General features: G+C 46.5%; 1 protein-coding gene across 1 annotated transcript in view; it reads right to left on the reverse strand.

The window, feature by feature from the left end:
- The window catches only part of KCTD3 (potassium channel tetramerization domain containing 3), a 40,449-nt gene extending 18,741 nt beyond the window's left edge, over positions 1–21,708 (reverse strand). The window contains exons 1-7 of the mRNA XM_069954368.1: positions 21,362–21,708; positions 17,488–17,541; positions 15,050–15,095; positions 12,370–12,443; positions 10,921–10,979; positions 7,993–8,073; positions 4,762–4,905 (exon numbers count right to left, since the gene is read on the reverse strand). Coding sequence (XP_069810469.1) covers positions 4,762–4,905; positions 7,993–8,073; positions 10,921–10,979; positions 12,370–12,443; positions 15,050–15,095; positions 17,488–17,541; positions 21,362–21,432 — 529 coding nt within the window. The 5' untranslated portion in view covers positions 21,433–21,708. The remainder of the gene's footprint in view (positions 1–4,761; positions 4,906–7,992; positions 8,074–10,920; positions 10,980–12,369; positions 12,444–15,049; positions 15,096–17,487; positions 17,542–21,361) is intronic.
- Positions 21,709–24,015: the final 2,307 nt, after the last annotated feature.

Genomic DNA, 24,015 nt, shown 5'->3' on the forward strand with positions numbered 1-24,015 from the left:
TAACATAATATTTATAAAATAACATATAATATTTACAATATTATTTATAATATAAATTTACATGGCTGTTACCATGTTGATGCCCCCCCGATACACAAGAAAGGAGGGTGGTGGACGCAGGGCTTTGTGGAATGAATGCAACCTTGGTGCAGAGTGAGTGGGGGAGGGGACGGGGAGAGCGTGCACGCCGCCTCCATTTATCTACAGGTCAGGTACGCGGCTGGCAAGTCCCGTAATTGCATCACCATCACTGATCCATCACTGCTTCTCAAATCTGAACTCGTGAGACCATCCTCCGGTGAAATGGGGCTATTGAAAGTGACACTCTCACTAAATCATAAGTCTCTTAAGTAGAAACTGCCAGCCATACTTAATAACCGGAGTTTTGCTCAAACACGCCAATGTCTACAAGTGCGGCTCTTACAAACATCGCTTCTGCATTTATCCTTTTTGCTTTAAGTGCTCTTTAAAAAAAAAAAAAGAAGAAAAAGAGGCTAAATCTGTCGCCGATGCTCAGATGTCACGGGGGAGGTGATCTCTTCATTAGGACGCCCCCCCTTCCTTTTTGCTGCCAGCAGTGCCCGCATTTTGCTAGAAAGGATTGTTATTACAAGTCACAAGTGCAATGTGCAGATTTGGAGGCAGGGAGCGGCCTCATGGAGCGAGCAGCCAGCTCTCTCCTGGAAGTAAAGCGTCTGATGACAGAGACGACATAACTGGAGGCTTGTGCTATGTATACAAATGGTTCATTGGCTCCCCGCTCCGCATATGTTCTCTTTACATCCCCAGCGGGGGCAGGAAGACATTGCCTTCATTGTAATGATCTCTATTCATGGTGAATCAAAATGATCGGGGAGGATAATGCAGACGTTTCCATAGACCAGGCATGGGGAACCTTCGGCCCTCCAGCTGTTGCAAAACTACAATTCCCATCATGCATGGACAGCCAAAGCTTTAGCATGATGGGAATTGTAGTTTTGCAACAGCTGGAGGGCCGAAGGTTCCCCATCTGTGCCATAGACCTATAGAGGGCAGTGGCTGCTCCTGAGGTTTAGGGGGTTATAATGTCAGAGCGGGTTCAGACTACGGAATTCTTGCGGATAAATTCAGCCGAATTCCGTTGCCTGTATGCGCTCACGGCCGCGCGCCTTTCCGCCAGCTCCATAGACACCATTCTATGGGCCGTCTGATTCAGCATTCCACCGAAAGAATTGTCACGTCAATTTTTTCGGCGGAATGCGGAATCAGCCGGCTCATACAATGGTGTCTATGGAGCCGGCGGAAAGGCGCGCGGCCGTGAGCGCATACAGGCGACGGAATTCCGCGGAATTTATCCGCGAGAATTCCGTAGTCTGAACCCGCCCTAACACAAACTTTGAATGGAAAAAGGAGATGTTGATCATGTATGTGATGTTATTGTGTCATTGAATGGCAAAATGTCTTCTTTAGAGAATGGCTTATTTGCATATATTTCCCATGGAGCATTGCTTGTAAGACCCCATACACCAGCTAGATCTCTTCAATGAGAACCAGTAGCTACCAATGCTATGTTACAGACATTTCTGTCGCTGACCAGCATGCTCTCTGTATAAGGAGGCCAAGCTTGACGTATGGCTCCTAAGGGCCCTATTCCACTGGACGATTATCGTTTGCATAATCGTTAACGATTAACGATCTCAAACGACCGCTATAGCGAAAGACCTGAAAACGTTCACTCATTTCCATGGAACGATAATCGTTACTTATGATCGTAATTGCGATCGTTTTTTCTTCGCTATTGCGTTCGTATCTATTGCGAACGACCGAACGACGTCTTATTCAATGCGAACGATTTGCGAACGAGCAACGATAAAAATAGGTCCAGGTCTTATAAAGCGATCAACGATTTCTCTGAACGATAATCGTCCGGTGGAATAGGGCCCGAAGAGGCCAGAAGCAAAAAGCTTTGACACAGTGTGACCATCCACTCCAAACTCTCTCTCAGCAGCGAGATCCCAGCTAGTCAAAACTTTTGAAACGTCTAAAGTTTTTATGACAGCGCCCATTTATGACTCACATCCCCTTCAGAAAGAAAAATCCTGCCCAGTGGCATCTGGGGAATGATTCTTCCATCTTTTGTAAAAGTTTCAAAGGAGCCCCAAATCATTATTTGAAAAACGAGCAGTAACTCACCTTCTCTGATCCCATGCCGGTTCCTTTTTGATGAGGACATCACCTGACACGACTATTCAGCAGCGTCAGAGGTCTGCCGAATTATTAAAGTGTCACTGTCGTTCAAACTTTTTTTTGCAGAAATCAATCGTCCAGGCGATTTTAAGAAACTTTGTAATTGGGTTTATTAGGCAAATATGCCATTATCTGCATTCAAAAAGACTTTCCCCAGGTCCCCCCCTCTTTTTCTATCACTGCTCATTATCAGGAAATCACAAATTGTTGCATCAGACATGCCCCTGTCTAATCTATGGAGAGGGGAGGGGGAGGAGGGAGATTAGTCATCAGCAGAGAACAAAGGATTACACAGTGGGAGCTGTGTGAAAGCCGGTATTCAGAGGTCAGTGCTGACTTCAGAGGAGATAGCCCGGTGATGTGGCTGTAAATTAACTCTTTGTTGTCCTGTTTTGGTGCCTCATCTCCCTCCACCCCTCCCATCTCCATAGAGAACAATGAAGACAGAGTGGAGAGCTTCAAACTGCTTTTTCACAATAAAAATGAATTTTTCGGCTAATAAATTCAATTACAAAGTTTCTTTAAAATCACCTGTACTATGGATTTCTGTAAAAAAAAAATAAATAAATAAATTAACGACAGTGACACTTTAAGGCCTCATGTTTTCATCACAAGTATGGACGTTAACTGCTCCGGCCGCTGATTGGTCACATGACATCGGCTCCAGAAACGCGACTGGGGTGCCCAACAGATGATCAGTGCAAGATGGGAGGGTGAGTTACTGATGGTTTTATTATTTTTCAAAGGAATACTAGACTCCTATGTTGGTGGGCTTAGAGCAAAGGCAACTAGGTAGGGAGAAAGATCAAAATGACAGATTCAGAACCAGTGTTGTTTAATCTCTTATAAAACAGACATCCCCTTCAAACATGTGACACCTTACTACAGTCCCTCCTGGTTCTCTGGATTTGGCCAGTTGCAAACTTGTGCGTTCGGTCTGTACACTGGCCGCATCTCACAGAATGAAGACGTCCCTGGGCCAGGGACTCCCTGACTGGGCCTCATACTGGCTTATGATATAGAGAGCTCCTGAACAGCTATAGGACAGTAATACCCGACCGAAATCTGTGTCACTTCTGTACACTAGCCCCTGGCCCTGCAAGAGCTCGCTGTATAACCAGTGTCTGGTGGTGCAGCTCAATCTCATTTAAGTTCATTCCATGTCTGCCTTATGAAAGCAATTACTATTTTTACTTTATTGTATATATATATATATATATATATATATATATATATATATATATATATATAGGCCTGAAAGTTGGTGGACAGTATGTATAATAGGGTTATGAATTCATAACCCTATTACACATACTGCCCACCTTCTTTTGGACCACCCTGTATATAGCAATACTGCCATGGTAATACATGTATTATCACACCAGTTCATAATGGTATGGGAGCAGGACAGGAAATAGTTAAAGGGGCTCATCTATAATACCAGAGACAACACATACACATCAATTTTGCTTCTGGATAAAGGTCCATCCTACATACACACACAAACAGCTCTGCAACATCAGCATACACACAGCTTTGCTACATATACATACAGCTCTGCAACATCAGCATACACACAAGTCTGCTACATATGTAAACATACAGCTCTGTTACATACAGACACAGAGGTCTGCTACATACATACAAACAGCTCTGCAACATCAGCATACACAGCGGTCTGCCACATATGTATACAAACATCTCTGCTACATACATACAAACAGCTCTGCAACATCAGCATACACAGAGGTCTGCCACATACTGTATGTATACAAACAGCTCTGCTACATCAGCATACACAGCGGTCTGCCACATATGTATACAAACAGCTCTGCTACATACATACAAACAGCTCTGCAACATCAGCATACACAGAGGTCTGCCACATACTGTATGTATACAAACAGCTCTGCTACATCAGCATACACAGCGGTCTGCCACATATGTATACAAACAGCTCTGCTACATACACAAAGCTTAGGCAGGAGGAGGACTGTGCAGCAGTGAAGGGCTCCATGGTTCTCTCATTGCTTCTCTGTTCCCTATGGTAGCAGTAAGGGAGCTATGATACTGGAAGTCTACCCTGACGGCATACCCTAAGATGCAGACACTTTATAGCAAAGTGTTGTCTCATAGCACGCTAAAGACCAGCAGTGACAAACAGGGCATTGGTGCTGTGGAAGTTATGGCTGGGTTTAAATTTTATGGCATACAGATTCTCCTTCACAAAAAAAAAAAAAAAAGCACCAACAATAAACCGGAGATAACAGCCTTAAACGGCTGGAAGTCCACGTGGCCCCAGAACCAGGACAGACCGCTGGGGCTCCATGCTGTTCCACCCTCAGGTTTGCATTAGTTGTTTTGTAGTCACAACAATAGGGCAGACAGCTGTGATGGAAAACTACTACAATGGGCTGTGACAGATGTAACATCCCCCCGGGACCCCCACTACACGGCAGGTATCATTGAGCGGCCCCAGGACAAGCATCACCTGGACTGCGCACAGCATAGAGCAAGAACACAACAGAACCTTACCCAGCTTCACCATGGCTTCTACCCCGGAGAGGGTGGGGGGCGCAGCGCTGCCCGGGGCCGACACCTCACAGGGTCTCGCCGTCACCTTACACTCAGCTGAGGAGGAGGAGGCGGCTTCACAGGTCAACTTCCTGCTGGGGATAGCTGGAGAGATAACAGAAGACATCACATTATACCACCAGGATACCTCCACACAGGCTTCTTCTCTATCAGAACGGAATTATCCTCTATTACAGGGGTTCTATCTCTCTCTCTATCTCTCTCTCTATCTCTCTCTCTATCTCTCTCTATCTATCTCTCTCTCTATCTATCTATCGTGCTGTCCGTTTTTCTTTCTTTGCTATTGGCCGCACTTCCCATTTACACTGGCCGATTATGGTCTGTAGCAGCGTTTCTATCAATGCTCCCGGCCACTAATCGCCCCATGTAATAGGCCCTTTAGGACCATGTTGTGCTGTCCCTCTATTGTTCCTCCTGGAATGGTGGGAGTACATGGACACCTGGGGGTTACCAGTTGGGAATGTGTGACAACACTCAGCCAGGGCTGATTCCATTTACTAAGGGAATGGACACAACCGGCTGTCACTCCAATCCAGGAGGGAGCGCAGAAGAACAGGGAAAATAATAGACATGTCAGGAGGGCTGAGCGGCACATCGCTCCCCAGGTAGAAGCCATCAGTCATAGATGCCACTACAGAAAGTCCCTCCTTCTATGCTGACCTACGACACGAGACCTTACACTGTAAGCACTGTAAAGAGAAAGACAATGGCTCTCGCCTATGGTATATAGTTAAAGGGGTTATCCAGTTTTAGAAAAACATGGCCACGTTCTTCCAGAAAGAGCCCCGCTATTGTCTCCAGTTCACGCAGAATCGTGACTAGGACCATGACTAGTTCAGCCCACCGTGACTACTTAGAGCTTATTACCATACAGCGCGGGACTTCGGAAAAGTAAGATTACAGTGTAATCAAGGAGGGCACAGAGGGCACTGGGGTATGTTTGGGAAGCATGCTGGGCGATGTACCAGCACGTTTCCTTATCATTAGGGGCATATTCTGCGTGATTGGTTCCCTTTTAAGTGTCACTGTCTTATTTATTTATTTGCAGAAATCTGAAGTCCAGGCGATTTTAAGAAACGTTGTAATTGGGTTTATTAGGCAAAAATGCCATTATCTGCATTCAAAAAGACTTTCCCCAGGTCCCCCCCCCCTTCTCTCTCTCATTCACTACTTAATATCAGGAAATCTCAACTCTTTTACATCATTTGGGACCTGTGTAACCTATGGAGAGGGGAGGGGGTGGAGGGAGATTAGTCGGCAGCAGAGACCTCTGTACCCTTCACTGGTCTCCGTATCGGATCTCTGCTTCTGTGTTGTAAATACAGCCGCAGTAATGGCATATGACCCGCGTCTCTATTCATTTCTATGGAGCCACCAGAAAGAGTGCTGTACTTGGCGGCGTACCCACGGTTCTAATCATAACACAGAAGCTGGGGCCCGATATGGAGATAGGTGGAGGGTACAAAGGTCGGAACCCCCCCCCCACCCCTAAATCTTATTTTTCCCCTATCTTTTGCCCAGACAAACTCTTTGAGCTCCATTCACTTCGATGGAACTGAGTTGCAAAACCAACACCCAAACTGGAAACAAGAGCGGGAAGAAGGTGGCAGTGTTTTTCTAACGCTGGATAACCCCTTTAAAGCTTTACTATCACTTATACTAACATCCAAAGTGGCATCAGGTATGTTAAAAGTTACTGATCGCTCACTCTTAAAACCCGTAGCAATCCTTAGAAACAGCTGGGGAAGTAAGCGCAAGTGTGCTTCACTCCCCAGCCAGCTACAGATCCAAGTCTTTTACTTCAAAGAGTGTAATGAAGCAAAAATGAGTTGGATTTGATTGACAGCTGGGGCAGCTGGGAAGAGATTCTCATATTCTTCCAGGCTGCATCCTGAGATTGCATGGGGTCTCAGAAGGCAGAGCTGCTATAATGAGTTCCTTCTGACATGTCTGGTAACAAACATTAGCACCAGTGCAAAGGTCAGGTCCGCCCCTTCTAATGAATATCAGGGGAGCGAGCTAGTCTCACCACCAGTGCACCAAAACGCTCTGCTGCTAGTCTGCTCTACCCCCTGACATCTATCTACACACATACTAATATTTGATTTATTTAAAGGGGAACTCTAGCGATTACTTTCTTTAAAATCAACTGGTGTCAGAAAGTGCCAGAGATTTGTCATTTCTATTAAAAAATCTCCAGTCTTCCAGTACTTATCAGCTACTGCTTGTCCTGCAGGAAGTGGTGTAATCTTTCCAGTCTGACACAGTGCTCTCTGCTGCCACCTCTGTCCATGTCAGGAACTGTCCAGATCAGTAGCAAATCCCCACAGAAAACCTCTGCTGCTCTGGACAGTTCCTGACATGGATAGAGGTGGCAGCAGAGAGCCTGTGTCAGACTGGAAAGAATACAACACTTCCTACAGGACAAGCAGTAGCTGATAAGTACTGGAAGACTGGAGATTTTTTATACAGCAGCTGATAAGTACTGGAAGACTGGAGATTTATTTTAATAGAAGTAAATTACAGTTTCCTGGCACTTTCTGACACCTGTTTATTTGAAAGATTTTTTTTTTGCTAGAATACCCCTTTAATTTCCAAATCCTCATGATGTACATGTTTCTTTTATATGCTTCAATAAAGATTTGTGTCTTTTAGATATAAATGTTTTGGATAATATTTGAGGCCATCTGTCTAGTATAAATGTGGCCCCCCCCACTCGTCTTAAGATCAGAGACCTCAAAGTGGTGGATGTCGTAAATAAATGGGCACAGGTATCAAACTCCGGCTCTCCAGCTGTTATAAACCTACAAGTCCCATCCTGCCTGGACAGCCGCAGCTTTAGCTTTGGCTGTCCAGGCATGATGGGAATTGTAGTTTTGCTACAGCAGGAGGGCCGGAGTTTGACACCTGTTTTCTATATTCACATTTCTGCTTGAATTTGGCAAAGAATCCAGTGCAGAAATCCGAGGCGAGAATTTTTCTCAATAAAATCTAAATATATCAGAAATAACATCTAATATAGGAACATCCCCCAAGCGACCACATCTAGGGCAAGGTGAAAGGCGTGGTAAATAAGAGACCGGAGTCACCTGACCAGCCCAGTGCAGACGCTATGGCGCGTCATGTGATCAATGCCCTCACTGTACAGACACCTATAGAAGATCAGCGTACCTGGAGGGGGTAAGTAGCCATGGAACAGCACACTGCCACAGGACGAGCGCTCTAGCTCCTCACATAACAGCAGTCTTCTTACTACGGAGTGAAGGACATGAGACAGCGTCAAAGACCACTCAATAAAACACAAATTACTAGATACTTTGTATCGCGCCCATTCTAAAACCATGAAGTGTAAATGAAGCCTAAGGTTGCCGCCCATGATGGAGCAATGACGTTGCTCCAACTTGCATGTGGGTAGTATCTGACTATATGGTGGGATTCCAAGTTGGGAAGAATATATGTGGCACTCACCCTATATTATATGTACTAGTGCTTTATAGGGTCCACGGTGCTGTCATACAACAGACGGGTACAGATGCCAGTGTGCACGGTGCTGTCATACAACAGACGGGTACAGATGCCAGTGTGCACGGTGCTGTCATACAACAGACGGGTACAGATGCCAGTGTGCACGGTGCTGTCATACAACAGACGGGTACAGATGCTAGTGTGCACGGTGCTGTCATACAACAGATGGGTACAGATGCCAGTGTGCACGGTGCTGTCATACGAAAGATGGGTACAGATGCCAGTGTGCACGGTGCTGTCATACAACAGACGGGTACAGATGCCAGTGTGCACGGTGCTGTCATACAACAGACGGGTACAGATGCCAGTGTGCACGGTGCTGTCATACAACAGACGGGTACAGATGCCAGTGTGCACGGTGCTGTCATACAACAGATGGGTACAGATGCCAGTGTATAGGACCCAGCCATCAATAGAACTACAGTGAAGGCCAATTCTTAACTTACTGAATGGAATCTGAACACTGGACTGGGTTTCTTACAAGAGACTGGGCGCCACCATGTACTGTACATCTTTTTAGTGATGGAACTAAGCTAGGGGTCCTATTACACAGCCGACACGGATGCATGCAAGCGCCATTTGTGCTGCCTTTACACGACACAACTAAATGAGCGACCGGGCTGCACGAACGATCCTTGTTTCATTTGTGCGGCCATGGAATCTGACAGCACAGATACGTATACTCTGGATACGCTGTGTCATCTGGCACATCTGTGCCAATAATGATACATATTAAAGCAGGTTCTAAAGACGCCTTCAGCCAAAGATGAGGCATTTTCCTGCTCCTCAGCTGATCGCTCTCAGTTAAGGAGCATTTCTAGCAACACTCCTGGCCGATAATTGGCCCATGTTAAAGGCCCTTACAGGGGTTGTTCACCAAAGCATTTTTGGCTTCAAATGAAATAATCAAATGGTGCCAGAAAGTGCCAGAGATTTGTTACTTACTTCTATTTAAAAAAGTTGTACTTATCAGCTGCTGTATGTCCTGCAGGAAGTAAATTACAAATCTCTGGCACCAGTTGATTTGAAAGAAAAAAAAAAAAAAAACGGTTAACTAGACGCACAATGACGACTGCCACTGTACCTAGAGAGTGTATATTTTGGGATTTATTACAAACTACAACTTATTATATGAACTATACATCTACTGGAAATGTATGAATGCTGTTCCTAGAAAGCTACTGTATATGCAGGAACTCATATTGGACGATTAGAAAAAAAATGGCTACCTGTCCTAACATTCACAACAGTTTCCAGGGGACTAAACATCCAGGATCAAAGCTATCTCCAGCCCTGAAGCCGATAAACACCTGAATAGTGTGAAGAGTAAAGGCCCTATTACACAAAACGATTATCGGCCGTTAATCGTCCCGTGTAATAGAAGACAACTAATCATTGCTGTCGTTTGTCATTCAACATGTTGAAAGACAAACGACTAATATAGCAGTGATCTGCTGCAGTCACTCCATGGAATAGGAACGGTGGCAGCAGACCGCTGCTATCTGCTATGGGCTGCCCGGATGATCAAGTGATCACCTCGGCAGCCCCCCCTGTACTCACCCACTCGCTGCCGATGTGTGTAATAGCAGCGGCACGAGCAGGCAAAGAGGAGCAAGAAAGCACTGACAGCGCTCCTTTGCTCCTCTCTGTCAGCGGCTTTAGGCTGGGTTCACACTGCGTTTCTGCAATCTGTTTTGATCATCCGGTTTATGCAAAAAACGGATTTAAAAAATGATGTATTTGTGTGAATCCGTTTTGATCTGTTTTTCCATTGACTTCTATTATATAAAAAAAAAGAATGATCAAAACGCATTAATTTTTTTTAACATTTAGTTGACCAAGTTTTTTTTTTTTATATAATGGAAGTCAATGGACAAACAGATCAAAATGAATGCACTCAAATGCATCCATTTTTATCAGTTTTTTTGCATAAACTGGATGATGAAAACAGATTGCAGAAACGCAGTGTGAACCCAGCCTTGGGTGTTAAAATATTAACCTTTTCACAACCTGGGGTCATTAAAGCCTCAATGCCCAGGTCGTGTTTGGACATCAGCTTATGGGATCATAATGATCCCATAAGCTGATGTCCGTATGTCTGCCCCCTCTCCTGTCCCCTGCCGCTGTTACTATCTTTCTATCTATCAGAGCTTCCCTCCCTACCCCTGCCGGCTTCCATAGCCAGGGAAACGAAAGCATGAGGCTTCCGGTTTCCATGGCTACCACCGGGGGCTCTGCGATCACTTCGCAGAGCCCCGATGGACACCGGAGAGAGAATTCTTCCTCTGTAGAGGGAGAATTCTTTGTCAGGTGCTCTATAGATGCTGGGGTCGTGCTGACCGCAGTATCTATAGGGCTAGGGTTGCGGCGGGTCCCCGGCTATCACTAGTTGCCACGACCCATCGGGGATGACACAGGCGCAGCTCCTGCGCCATGATCGTTATTTAACGTCGCTGCAGCATCCGGCATAGGGTGCAGCGACGTAAATTAATAGTGCGGTGAAAGGAGGGGGTTAATAAAGCGTCCGTTGCAGCTCTGCTACATTTTGAAATAGTATTAAAGAAAAAAAATTACCCAGTGGAGTAATCCCATAGAACTCAGCTTCGTGACGCAGAACATTCAGACTGACGCCTCTGGAAACAATAGACAAGAGAGGTATACGTTAGGTGGTTTACTAGACCGCCATGCAGTTTGCAGTTTTGTATGAAGATTCTCATACACCAGGATAGTCACTGTCAGTCTTTGATTGTTCAATGGTCCCAATGATGTGAAGAAATGAGCGGCAGTACAGGCCCCATTATACAGGGAGACGATCTGCTGAATCAGGCAGAATCGGGCAGATATCGCCCTGTATAATAAAGAAAATGATCAACCGAGAAACCAAGGATGTATACTTACCTCTCCACGCTGCCCTGGTGTCCTTCTGCCTTGTTTTTTGGATTCTCTGCTTACCGCAGCCGCCTCTGATGTGACAATCCACTCAGCCAATCACTGACCACGGCGTTGTTCCATCTCAGCCAGTGATTGGCTGGGCGGTCTGTCACCTCGGAGACAGAAACAGACGTGTCAGCGGTGGCTGCAACGAACAGGGAATCCCATAGGCAAGGATGAAAGGGGAACGGGGGAACGTAGGCAAGTACATCTCTACTTTTTTAGACAAAAAAAAAAATTTCAAATCAACTGCTCCCAGCACATGCCAGAGATTTGTAATTTACATCTATTAAAAAAATGTCCAGTATTCCAGTACTTATCAGCTGCTGTATGTCCTGCAGAAAGTGGTGTATTCTTTCTAGTCTGGAGAGCAGGAGAGGTTTTCTATGGGGATTTGCTCCTGCTCCAGACAGTTCTTGACATGGACAGAGGTGGCAGCAGAGAGCACTGTGTCAGACTAGAGAATACACCACTTCTTGCAGGACATACAGCAGATGATAAGCACTGGAAGACTGCTGGGACCAGTTGATTTGAATGAAAAAAAATTTGTGGTGAACAACCCCTTTAAAACAAGGGCTGTGCGATAATCAAGCCATCTAATAGGCTCTGTAAGTGAGCGCCGCTCCAGCAGATGGTCGCTCAGGGGGCCATGTAATAAGGCCCTAACCCACAGGACTCCATGTGAGAATCCACCTTCGTGGTGATTTGGTTTAATATATATCATTATTTAGTGGGGGGCTGAACCCCTGGAACCCAAACCAATGCCTAGAATAAAGGAGCCACCAGTCTCCTAATAAGTCTCTGAGATTTCTATAGATCAGGGATTTTAAAATATTGGCCCTCCAGCTGTCACAAAACTACAACTCCCATCATTCCTGGACAAAATGATAGAAAGTGTAGTTGGTCAACAGCTGGAGGGCCCCATCCCCGATTTACAGAAATAAATACGGCATAATACAGCCTTGGCCTCTAGCAAAGAAGACCTTGGGTGTCACTGGAGGCAACCAAACACAATAAAAGTAAAAATGTACACATCAATAAAAAAAAATCTACAGAATTTACCTGCATCAGTCCAGACAAGGCGGCACTCACCTTAAGTCCAGTTCCTTTGTTCGTAGGAAGTTCAAGATGGGTGCAAATGCGGTTGGATCGCGATCGATAAATATCTATAAAGAGGGAATTTGGACTCTGTAAGACCCCAATACTCTACAGTTACTGCATCATCATGGCTGAACTGGGGTAGGTGCAGAAGAAAGAATAGGACCTAGACAGGTTATCAAGCTTGGGGTTACTTAGCTTAGAACAAAAAGACATCTTAGGGGCGATCTGACCACAATGTACAAATATATGAATGGACAGGAAGAGATCTTTGTAGTGGTCTCCTTACTCCTAGGTCTGTAACAATGACAAGGGGGCATCCTCTACGTCTAGAGGAAATAAAGTTTCACCATCAGCACAGACGAAGATTCTTTACTGTAAGAGCAGTGAGACTATGGAACTCTCTGCCACATGATGCTGTCATGGCTGATTCATTAAATAAGTTTAAAGAAAGTCTGGATGCTTTTCTTGAAAACTAAAATATTACAAGTTATGGGCATTAGATTCCATGTGACAGGACGCTGATCAAGGGATTATTCTGATTGTCATTGGAGTCAGGAAGGAATTTTCTCCCTGTGATGGGACAATTGTCACCTGCCTCATAGGGGTTTTGCCTTGTTCTGGATCAACAAAGTAGGGTGATGGGTTGAACTTGATGGATGCTTGTCTCCTTTCAATCTTATTAACCCTTTAAGGACGGGGCCCATTTTCGTTTTTACGTTTTCGTTTTTTCCTCCTTGTGTTTAAAAGGCCATAGCACTTGCATTTTTCCACCTAGAAACCCACATGACCCCTTATTTTATGCGTCACTAATTGTACTTTGCAATGACAGGCTGAATTTTTGCATAAAGTACACTGCGAAACCAGAAAAAAATTCAAAGTGTGGTGAAATTGAAAAAAAAAGCATTTCTTTTATTTGGGGGAAATGTGTTTTTACGCCATTCGCACTGGGGTAAAACTGACTTGTTATGCATGTTCCTCAAGTTGTTACGATTAAAACGATATATAACATGTATAACTTATATTGTATCTGATGGCCTGTAAAAAATTCAAACCGTTGTTAACCAATATACGTTCCTTAAAATCGCTCCATTCCCAGGCTTATAGCGCTTTTATCCTTTGGTCTATGGGGCTGTGTGAGGTGTCATTTTTTGCGCCATGATGTGATCTTTCTATCGGTACCTTGATTGCCCATATACGTCTTTTTGATCGCTTTTTATTAAATTTTTTCTGGATTTGATGCGACCAAAAATGCGCAATTTTGCACTTTGGGATTTTTTTGCGCTGACGCCGTTTACCGTACGAGATCAGGAATGTGATTAATAGTTTGGGCGATTACGCACGCGGCGATAGCAAACATGTTTATTTATTTATTTGTTTACTTTTATTTAAAACCTGGGAAAAGGGGGGTGATTCAGACTTTTATTAGGGGAGGGGGCTTTTTACTATAAACAACACTTTTTTTTTTTTTTTTACACATATACTAGAAGCCCCCCTGGGGTTAGGGCTATTCCCCCTGGGGGACTTCTAGTATATACACTGTGATCTCTCATTGAGATCTCTGCAGCATAGATATGCTGCAGAGATCCATGAGATCGGCACTCGTTTGCTTTCGGCTGCTGCAGCCGAAAACGAACGAGTGCCGAGCCGAGGACGGCGCCATCTTGGACGCGTCCCCGGCCGGCATCAGTAACGGAGATCGCTCCTCCGGGACAAGGTCCCGGAGGAGCGATCTCCCCCACTAGACCCCAGGGAAACGTTGCCTCCGGTAATCGGAGGCAGCTGTCAACTCTGACAGCTGCCTCCGATTAGCTAATTAGCGGGCACGGCGATCAGACCGTGCCCGCTAATAGCAGCGGTCCCGGGCTACTCGCGGCACCCGGGATCGCGGCACTTCAAAGCGGGGCCGCCGCGCGGCCCCGCTTTGAAGTGCAAGTGAGGACATATGACGTAGGGGTACGTCATATGTCCTTAAGAGGTTAAAGGAGAAGTCCGGCGGAAATTTCTATTTAAATATTGTACTGCCCCCCAAAAATTATACAAATCCCCAATGTACACTTATTACGGGAAATGCTTATAAAGTGCTTTTTTCCCTGCACTTACTACTGCATTAAGGCTTCACTTCCTGGATAACATGGTGATGTCACTTCCTGGATAACATGGTGATGTCACGACCCGACTCCCAGAGCTGTGCTGGCTGCTGGAGAGGATGATGGCAGAGGGATGCTCAGTGTCCTTCCAGTGCCCTGTGTCCCTCAGTGTCCCTCTGCCATCATCCTCTCCAGCAGCCACAGCCCGCACAGCTCAGGGAGTCGGGTCGTGACATCACCATGTTATCCAGGAAGTGACATCACCATGTTATCCAGGAAGTGAAGCCTTGATGCAGTAGTAAGTGCAGGGAAAAAAGCACTTTATGTGCATTTCCCGTATTAAGTGTATATTGGGGATTTGTATAACTTTTAGGGGGCAATACCTTCTCTCCTGGCCCTGTTTCATGTGAGTGAGATGGCCGCAACCTCATCCCGTGTTCATACGCAGCAGGTGTGATGCAGACATTTCTGCTAGTAGAAAACCATTCTGTACATCTCAATAGGGTTGATTCTGCAGTCTGTGTGTGGGTCTTAACAAACCTTTTGTATGAAAGGTTAGTTATTGAAGGTTATAAGGTACTCACTGCTCCAGTTTCATCCCGCAGTGTCGAGATCCTTCCACTCAAGAGGCTGCAAAATAAATCGGAACAGAACATGAAGAAAAAAAAAGTTCCATTACTACAGATAATAAACTACAGTAAATAAACACACCAGCTTCCTGGTGTGAGCTGCCGCATGAGACGTGTCGTCTCAAGGCAGCTCAGCCATTCAGCGGACGAGGCGGGACTCCTCTACGGCTGCTGAATGGCTGAGCTGCCTTGAGATGTCACGTCTCATGCGGCAGCTCACACCAGGAAGTGGCCGAGGGACAGGTTTACCGGGCGGCGCGATCCGGAACCCAGCGCTGGAACTGGGGAGGTAAGTGACTTCCGCTGTCCATAGCTTAGAAATACCACCAGGCCGGAGTACCCCTTTAAAGGGGTTATCCAGCACTATAAAAACATGGCCACTTTCCCCCTACTGTTGTTTCCAGATTGGGTGGGGTTTTGAAACTCATTTCAATTGAAGTAAATGGAGCTTAATTGCAAACCGCACCTGAACTGGAGACAACAGTAGGGGGAAAAGTGGCCATGTTTTTGCAGCGCTGGATAACCCCTTTAACCTCTTAAGGACGCATGCAGCACTTCCCTGGTGTCTAGTGGAGGAACGATTTCCGTTACTGCTGCCGGCCGGGGACCGCTCCAAGATGGCGCCGTCCTCGGCTCGGCACTAGTTTGTTTTCGGCTGCAGCAGCCGAAAGCAAACGAGTGCCGATCTCATTGATCTTTGCTGTATAACTATACAGCAAAGATCTGAATGAGAGATCAAAGTGTATATACTAGAAGTCCCCCAGGGGGAATAACCCTAACCCCAGGGGGGCTTCTAGCATATATGTAAAAAAAAAAAAAAAGTATTGTTATTAGTAAAGAGCCCCCTGCCCTAATAAAAGTCTGAATCACCCCCCTTTTCCCAGGTTTTAAATAAAAGTAAATAAATAAACACGTTTGCTATCGCCGCGTACGTAATCACCCGAACTATTAATTAATCACATTACTGATCTCGCATGGTAAACAGCGTCAGCGCAAAAAAATCCCAAAGTGCAAAATTGCGCATTTTTGGTCGCATCAAATCCTGAAAAAATGTAATAAAAAGCGATCAAAAAGTCGTATATGCGCAATCAAGGTACCGATAGAAAGAACACATCATGGCGCAAAAAATGACACCTGACACAGCCCCATAGACCAAAGGATAAAAGCGCTATAAGCCTGGGAATAGAGCGATTTTAAGGAACGTATATTTGTTAACAATGGTTTGAATTTTTTACAGGCCATCAGATACAGTAAAAGTTATACAAGTTACATATCGTTGTAATCGTAACGACTTGAGGAACATGCACAACAAGTCAGTTTTACCCCAGGGCGAAAGGCGTAAATACACCATCCCCCCAAATAAAAGAAATGCGTTTTTTTTTTCCAATTTCACCACACTTTGAATTTTTTTCTGGTTTCGCAGTGTACTTTATGCAAAAATTCAACATGTCATTGCAAAGTACAATTAGTGACGCAAAAAATAAGGGCTCATGTGGGTCTCTAGGTGGAAAAACCGAAAACGCAAAAAACAAAAATTGGCCAAGTCCTTAAAGGGTTAATATTTTTATATAACTCGGGACATATTTTGCTTTTGCTCAGACAACCCCTTTAAAAGTACATCCACGACTTCAATAAAATTTTGGTAGCTTTATTGGGACATCACAAAACAGAAAACAAAAAAATAAAAGATAAAAACACGTTTTCTGTTTTGTGATGTCCCAATAAAGCTACCACAATTGGACTTTCCGGGTTGCGGCCCGCAATACAGCCAGAACGCGCTTCACTTCCAGGAGGTCCACACACACACCTGCGCTAATTGTGGCTATCAAGGGTGAGCTGACATATTCTCCTTTTATGCCCTTTAAAAGTACCTGTCAATAGTTAGTTAGTTAGTAGGTCAATAGTTATTGATCACAGCGGGTCCCTTGCTGAGACCCGCTGTGATCACGAGATATAGCCAGGTTGAAAGCAAAGGGCGCTTACTCACTAATCCATCACTAAGCGCAGCCTCATAGACTTACATTGTCAGAATTAGATGTTATGGAGATACAGTGGGGGAGTAGATGGTGCGGTCTCAACTTGGCTATACCTCTTGATCACATCGGGTCTCAGCAGTGACACCCGCTGTGATCAATAACTTTTGACATGGCTGATGACCTGTCAAAAGTTATTTTTAATGACAGGCACTCTTTATTCTTTGCAGCTACATGAGGATTTACTGTCGCGAAACAAGACGGACAAATAATCTGCAGCGTATCTGCTACATGTAAACTCAGCCTAAGCACTCAGGAAAACGACATGGTATGTAGAGGATGGGGGGGGGGGGTCGGATCCATCCACACTGTGGAGAGCTGAGAATTAGGGGAGACGTGAGAAGCGATGTTATTACCGACCTAGAGAAGAAGGAGTCCGGGATCCACATAAGGGTCTGTCTCGATGTGCTGAACCTGGAGAACAGGAGAGAAAGGGTTACACATTACAGACTTGTCTCTCCCCACATATAACCAAAGGCCGCCATACACAGACCATCAAAAAGACTGTTTAGCTGACAGCCATCTCTCCCGCTACCCCCCTACTGATCCCCAGGATATGGGCTCCCAAGTCTCCAATAAAGGGCTCAGGCAGTCCTATAGGGCCCCTATATACTAGACATGCAGACAGTCCTATAGGGCCCCTATATACTAGGCATGCAGGCAGTCCTATAGGGCCCCTATATACTAGGCATGCAGGCAGTCCTATAGGGCCCCTATATACTATATACTAGACATGCAAGCAGTCTTATAGGGCCCCTATATACTAGGCATGCAGGCAGTCCTATAGGGCCCCTATATACTATATACTAGACATGCAAGCAGTCTTATAGGGCCCCTATATACTATATACTAGGCATGCGGGCAGTCCTGTAGGGCCCCTACATACTATATACTAGGCATGCAGGCAGTCCTATAGGGCCCCTATATACTAGGCATGCAGGCAGTCCTATGGGGCCCCTATATACTATATACTAGGCATGCAGGCAGTCCTATAGGGCCCCTATATACTAGGCATGCAGGCAGTCCTATGGGGCCCCTATATACTATATACTAGGCATGCAGGCAGTCCTATAGGGCCCCTATATACTAGGCATGCAGGCAGTCCTATGGGGCCCCGCCCCCTATATACTATATACTAGGCATGCAGACGGTCCTATAGGGCCCCTATATACTAGGCATGCAGGCAGTCCTATAGGGCCCCTATATACTAGGCATGCAGGCAGTCCTATAGGGCCCCTATATACTAGGCATGCAGGCAGTCCTATGGGGCCCCTATATACTAGGCATGCAGGCAGTCCTATGGGGCCCCTATATACTAGGCATGCAGGCAGTCCTATGGGGCCCCTATATACTATATACTAGGCATGCAGACAGCCCTATAGGGCCCCTATATACTAGGCATGCAGGCAGTCCTATAGGGCCCCTATATACTAGGCATGCAGGCAGTCCTATAGGGCCCCTATATACTAGGCATGCAGGCAGTCCTATAGGGCCCCTATATACTAGGCATGCAGGCAGTCCTATAGGGCCCCTATATACTAGGCATGCAGGCAGTCCTATAGGGCCCCTATATACTAGGCATGCAGACAGTCCTATAGGGCCCCTATATACTATATACTAGGCATGCAGGCAGTCCTATAGGGCCCCTATATACTATATACTAGGCATGCAGGCAGTCCTATAGGGCCCCTATATACTATATACTAGGCATGCAGGCAGTCCTATAGGGCCCCTATATACTATATACTAGGCATGCAGGCAGTCCTATAGGGCCCCTATATACTATATACTAGGCATGCAGGCAGTCCTATAGGGCCCCTATATACTATATACTAGGCATGCAGGCAGTCCTATAGGGCCCCTATATACTATATACTAGGCATGCAGGCAGTCCTATAGGGCCCCTATATACTAGGCATGCAGGCAGTCCTATAGGGCCCCTATATACTATGTACTAGGCATGCAGGCAGTCCTATAGGGCCCCTATATACTATATACTAGGCATGCAGACAGCCCTATAGGGCCCCTATATACTAGGCATGCAGGCAGTCCTATAGGGCCCCTATATACTAGGCATGCAGGCAGTCCTATAGGGCCCCTATATACTAGGCATGCAGGCAGTCCTATAGGGCCCCTATATACTAGGCATGCAGGCAGTCCTATAGGGCCCCTATATACTAGGCATGCAGGCAGTCCTATAGGGCCCCTATATACTAGGCATGCAGACAGTCCTATAGGGCCCCTATATACTATATACTAGGCATGCAGGCAGTCCTATAGGGCCCCTATATACTATATACTAGGCATGCAGGCAGTCCTATAGGGCCCCTATATACTATATACTAGGCATGCAGGCAGTCCTATAGGGCCCCTATATACTATATACTAGGCATGCAGGCAGTCCTATAGGGCCCCTATATACTATATACTAGGCATGCAGGCAGTCCTATAGGGCCCCTATATACTATATACTAGGCATGCAGGCAGTCCTATAGGGCCCCTATATACTATATACTAGGCATGCAGGCAGTCCTATAGGGCCCCTATATACTAGGCATGCAGGCAGTCCTATGGGGCCCCTATATACTAGGCATGCAGGCAGTCCTATGGGGCCCCTATATACTAGGCATGCAGGCAGTCCTATGGGGCCCCTATATACTATATACTAGGCATGCAGACAGCCCTATAGGGCCCCTATATACTAGGCATGCAGGCAGTCCTATAGGGCCCCTATATACTAGGCATGCAGGCAGTCCTATAGGGCCCCTATATACTAGGCATGCAGGCAGTCCTATAGGGCCCCTATATACTAGGCATGCAGGCAGTCCTATAGGGCCCCTATATACTAGGCATGCAGGCAGTCCTATAGGGCCCCTATATACTAGGCATGCAGACAGTCCTATAGGGCCCCTATATACTATATACTAGGCATGCAGGCAGTCCTATAGGGCCCCTATATACTATATACTAGGCATGCAGGCAGTCCTATAGGGCCCCTATATACTATATACTAGGCATGCAGGCAGTCCTATAGGGCCCCTATATACTATATACTAGGCATGCAGGCAGTCCTATAGGGCCCCTATATACTATATACTAGGCATGCAGGCAGTCCTATAGGGCCCCTATATACTATATACTAGGCATGCAGGCAGTCCTATAGGGCCCCTATATACTATATACTAGGCATGCAGGCAGTCCTATAGGGCCCCTATATACTAGGCATGCAGGCAGTCCTATAGGGCCCCTATATACTATGTACTAGGCATGCAGGCAGTCCTATAGGGCCCCTATATACTATATACTAGGCATGCAGGCAGTCCTATAGGGCCCCTATATACTATATACTAGGCATGCAGGCAGTCCTATAGGGCCCCTATATACTATATACTAGGCATGCAGGCAGTCCTATAGGGCCCCTATATACTAGGCATGCAGGCAGTCCTATAGGGCCCCTATATACTATATACTAGGCATGCAGGCAGTCCTATAGGGCCCCTATATACTATATACACTAGGCATGCAGGCAGTCCTATAGGGCCCCTATATACTATATAATAGGCATGCAGGCAGTCCTATAGGGCCCCTATATACTATATAATAGGCATGCAGGCAGTCCTATAGGGCCCCTATATACTAGGCATGCAGGCAGTCCTATAGGGCCCCTATATACTATATACTAGGCATGCAGGCAGTCCTATAGGGCCCCTATATACTATATACACTAGGCATGCAGGCAGTCCTATAGGGCCCCTATATACTATATACTAGGCATGCAGGCAGTCCTATAGGGCCCCTATATACTATATACTAGGCATGCAGGGAGTCCTATAGGGCCCCTATATACTATATACTAGGCATGCAGGCAGTCCTATAGGGCCCCTATATACTAGGCATGCAGGCAGTCCTATAGGGCCCCTATATACTATATACTAGGCATGCAGGCAGTCCTATAGGGCCCCTATATACTATATACTAGGCATGCAGGCAGTCCTATAGGGCCCCTATATACTATATACTAGGCATGCAGGCAGTCCTATAGGGCCCCTATATACTATATACTAGGCATGCAGGCAGTCCTATAGGGCCCCTATATACTATATACTAGGCATGCAGGCAGTCCTATAGGGCCCCTATATACTATATACTAGGCATGCGGGCAGTCCTATAGGGCCCCTGGTGCGGCTGCAGCAGTGTAAGGGTTAATCATGGTAACCATAGTGATGCCCGGTACCTGGTCCCCCCCACATTCAGCTGGATGATCTCCCCGGTGCCCGGGCTGAAGTTGTTGCAGTTCCCGGCCATGACAGCTGCGGCCTCCGGCCTCCACCCTGCGATCCCCGGGCTGGCGGTGCGGGCTGATCCCGGCCGGGGAGTCACTCCTCCGGGGAGGCTCCGCTCCTGCACAGCCAGCGGTCAGGCCGCATGTCCGGGCCGCGGTGTACCGGAGAGAAGGAGAGGGACAGGCGGCTCCGGGATCTCCGGGATCCAGTGCTGGGAGGAGAAGGGGGAGACGTCACCAGCACAGGCCGGACCTCCCGTCATCCGGGCCGCACCGCCGCTGTCTCCATGGCAACCGCCGCAGCATGGCCGCCTGCTCCGGGAGGATGATACCGGGGGAAGACACCATATACCGGGGGATACTGGGAAAAGACACCATATACCGGGGGATACTGGGAAAAGACACCATATACCGGGGGATACTGGGAAAAGACACCATATACCGGGGGATACTGGGAAAAGACACCATATACCAGGGAAAGACACCATATACCGGGGGATACCGGGGAAAGACACCATATACCGGGAACAGACACCATATACCGGAGGATACCGGGGAAGACACCATATACCGGGGGATACCGGGGAAAGACACCATATACCGGGGGAAGACACCATATACCGGGGGATACCAGGGGAAGACACCATATACCGGGGGAAGACACCATATACCGGGGGATACCGGGGAAAGACACCATATACCGGGGAAAGACAGGGGGGATACCGGCATAAGTCACTATATACAGGGGGGCTAACGGGGAAAGACACCATATACAGGGGGGATACCGGCATAAGTCACTATATACAGGGGGGATACCGACATAAGTCACTATATACAAAGGGGGATGCCAGGGATAAGTCACTTTAGACGGGGGGGATACCGACATAAGTCACTATATACAGGGGGGATACCGGCATAAGTCACTATATACAGGGGGGATACCGGCATAAGTCACTATATACCAAGGGGGATGCCAGGGATAAGTCACTATAGATGGGGGGATACCGGCATAAGTCACTATATACAGGGGATACCGGCATAAGTCACTATATACAGGGGGGATACCGGCATAAGTCACTATATACAGGGGGGATACCGGCATAAGTCACTATATACAGGGGGATACCGGCATAAGTCACTATATGGGTACAAACACACACACTGTATACGCAGCTTATTTACTACTGCGATACGCATCAGATTAGATCTAAATAACTGAACACAGCATCAAATCTGAACCACCAGATCTGCTGCATATACGGTCTGTGTGTTTGTACCCTACACGGGGGATAAGTCACTATGTACACGTGGTTACCGGGGATAACTCACTATATAAAGGAGGATAACTTACTATATACAGGAGGATAACTTACTATATTCAGGGGGATAAGTCACTATATACAGGAGGATTACTTACTATATACAGGAGGATAACTCACTACATACAGGGGCATAAGTCACTATATACAGGGAGGGGGCGGGGGGGTGTCATACCAGAATAAGTCACTATATACAGGGGGATAAGTCACTATGTACAAGGGGGATAATGCACTATATACCGGTGGTTACTGGGGATAACTCACTATATACAGGAGGATAACTTACTATATACAGGGGCATAAGTCACTATATACAGGGGGATAAGTCACTATGTACAGGGTGGATAACGCACTATATACCGGTGGTTACCAGGGAAAGACTGGGGATAACTCACTATATACAGGAGGATAACTCACTATATACAGGGGCATAAGTCACTATATATAGGGGGGGGGGGATACCGGATTAAGTCACTATGTACACGGGGGATAACCACTATATATCAGTGGTTACCGGGGAAAGACTGGTTCTCACACATCTCCGCCCGCTAGTGAGCCCAGCCATGGACCCTTTCCAGTTTGCTTCATCATGGGGTGAATGATGCCATCATCCACCTTCTACACAGAGCCCTTTCTCACCTGAAGAAACTGGGGAACACTGTGAGAATAATGTTCTTCGATTTCTCCAGAGCTTTTAACACCATACAGCCGAGGCTACTGAGAAACAAGCTGGCCTTTGTTGGAGTGAATCTCCATCTCTCAAACTGGATCCTAGACTACCTCTCAAATCGAGAGCCAGGGACTGTGTCAGATAGTGTCATCTGTAATATGGTGGTCCTCAGTATGTGAGAGCCAGGGACTGTGTGTCAGATAGTGTCATCTGTAATACAGGGGTCCCCAGTATGTGAGAGCCAGGGACTGTGTGTCAGATACTGTCATCTGTAATACGGGGGTCCTCAGTATGTGAGAGCCAGGGACTGTGTGTCAGATACTGTCATCTGTAATACGGGGGTCCTCAGTATGTGAGAGCCAGGGACTGTGTGTCAGATACTGTCATCTGTAATACGGGGGTCCTCAGTATGTGAGAGCCAGGGACTGTGTGTCAGATACTGTCATCTGTAATACGGGGGTCCTCAGTATGTGAGAGCCAGGGACTGTGTCAGATACTGTGATCTGTAATACGACGGTCCTCAGTATGTGAGAGCCAGGGACTGTGTCAGATACTGTCATCTGTAATACGGGGGTCCTCAGTATGTGAGAGCCAGGGACTGTGTCAGATAGTGTCAT

This window comes from Dendropsophus ebraccatus, chromosome 15 (genome assembly GCF_027789765.1).
Source record: "Dendropsophus ebraccatus isolate aDenEbr1 chromosome 15, aDenEbr1.pat, whole genome shotgun sequence".
NCBI lineage: Eukaryota > Metazoa > Chordata > Amphibia > Anura > Hylidae > Dendropsophus > Dendropsophus ebraccatus.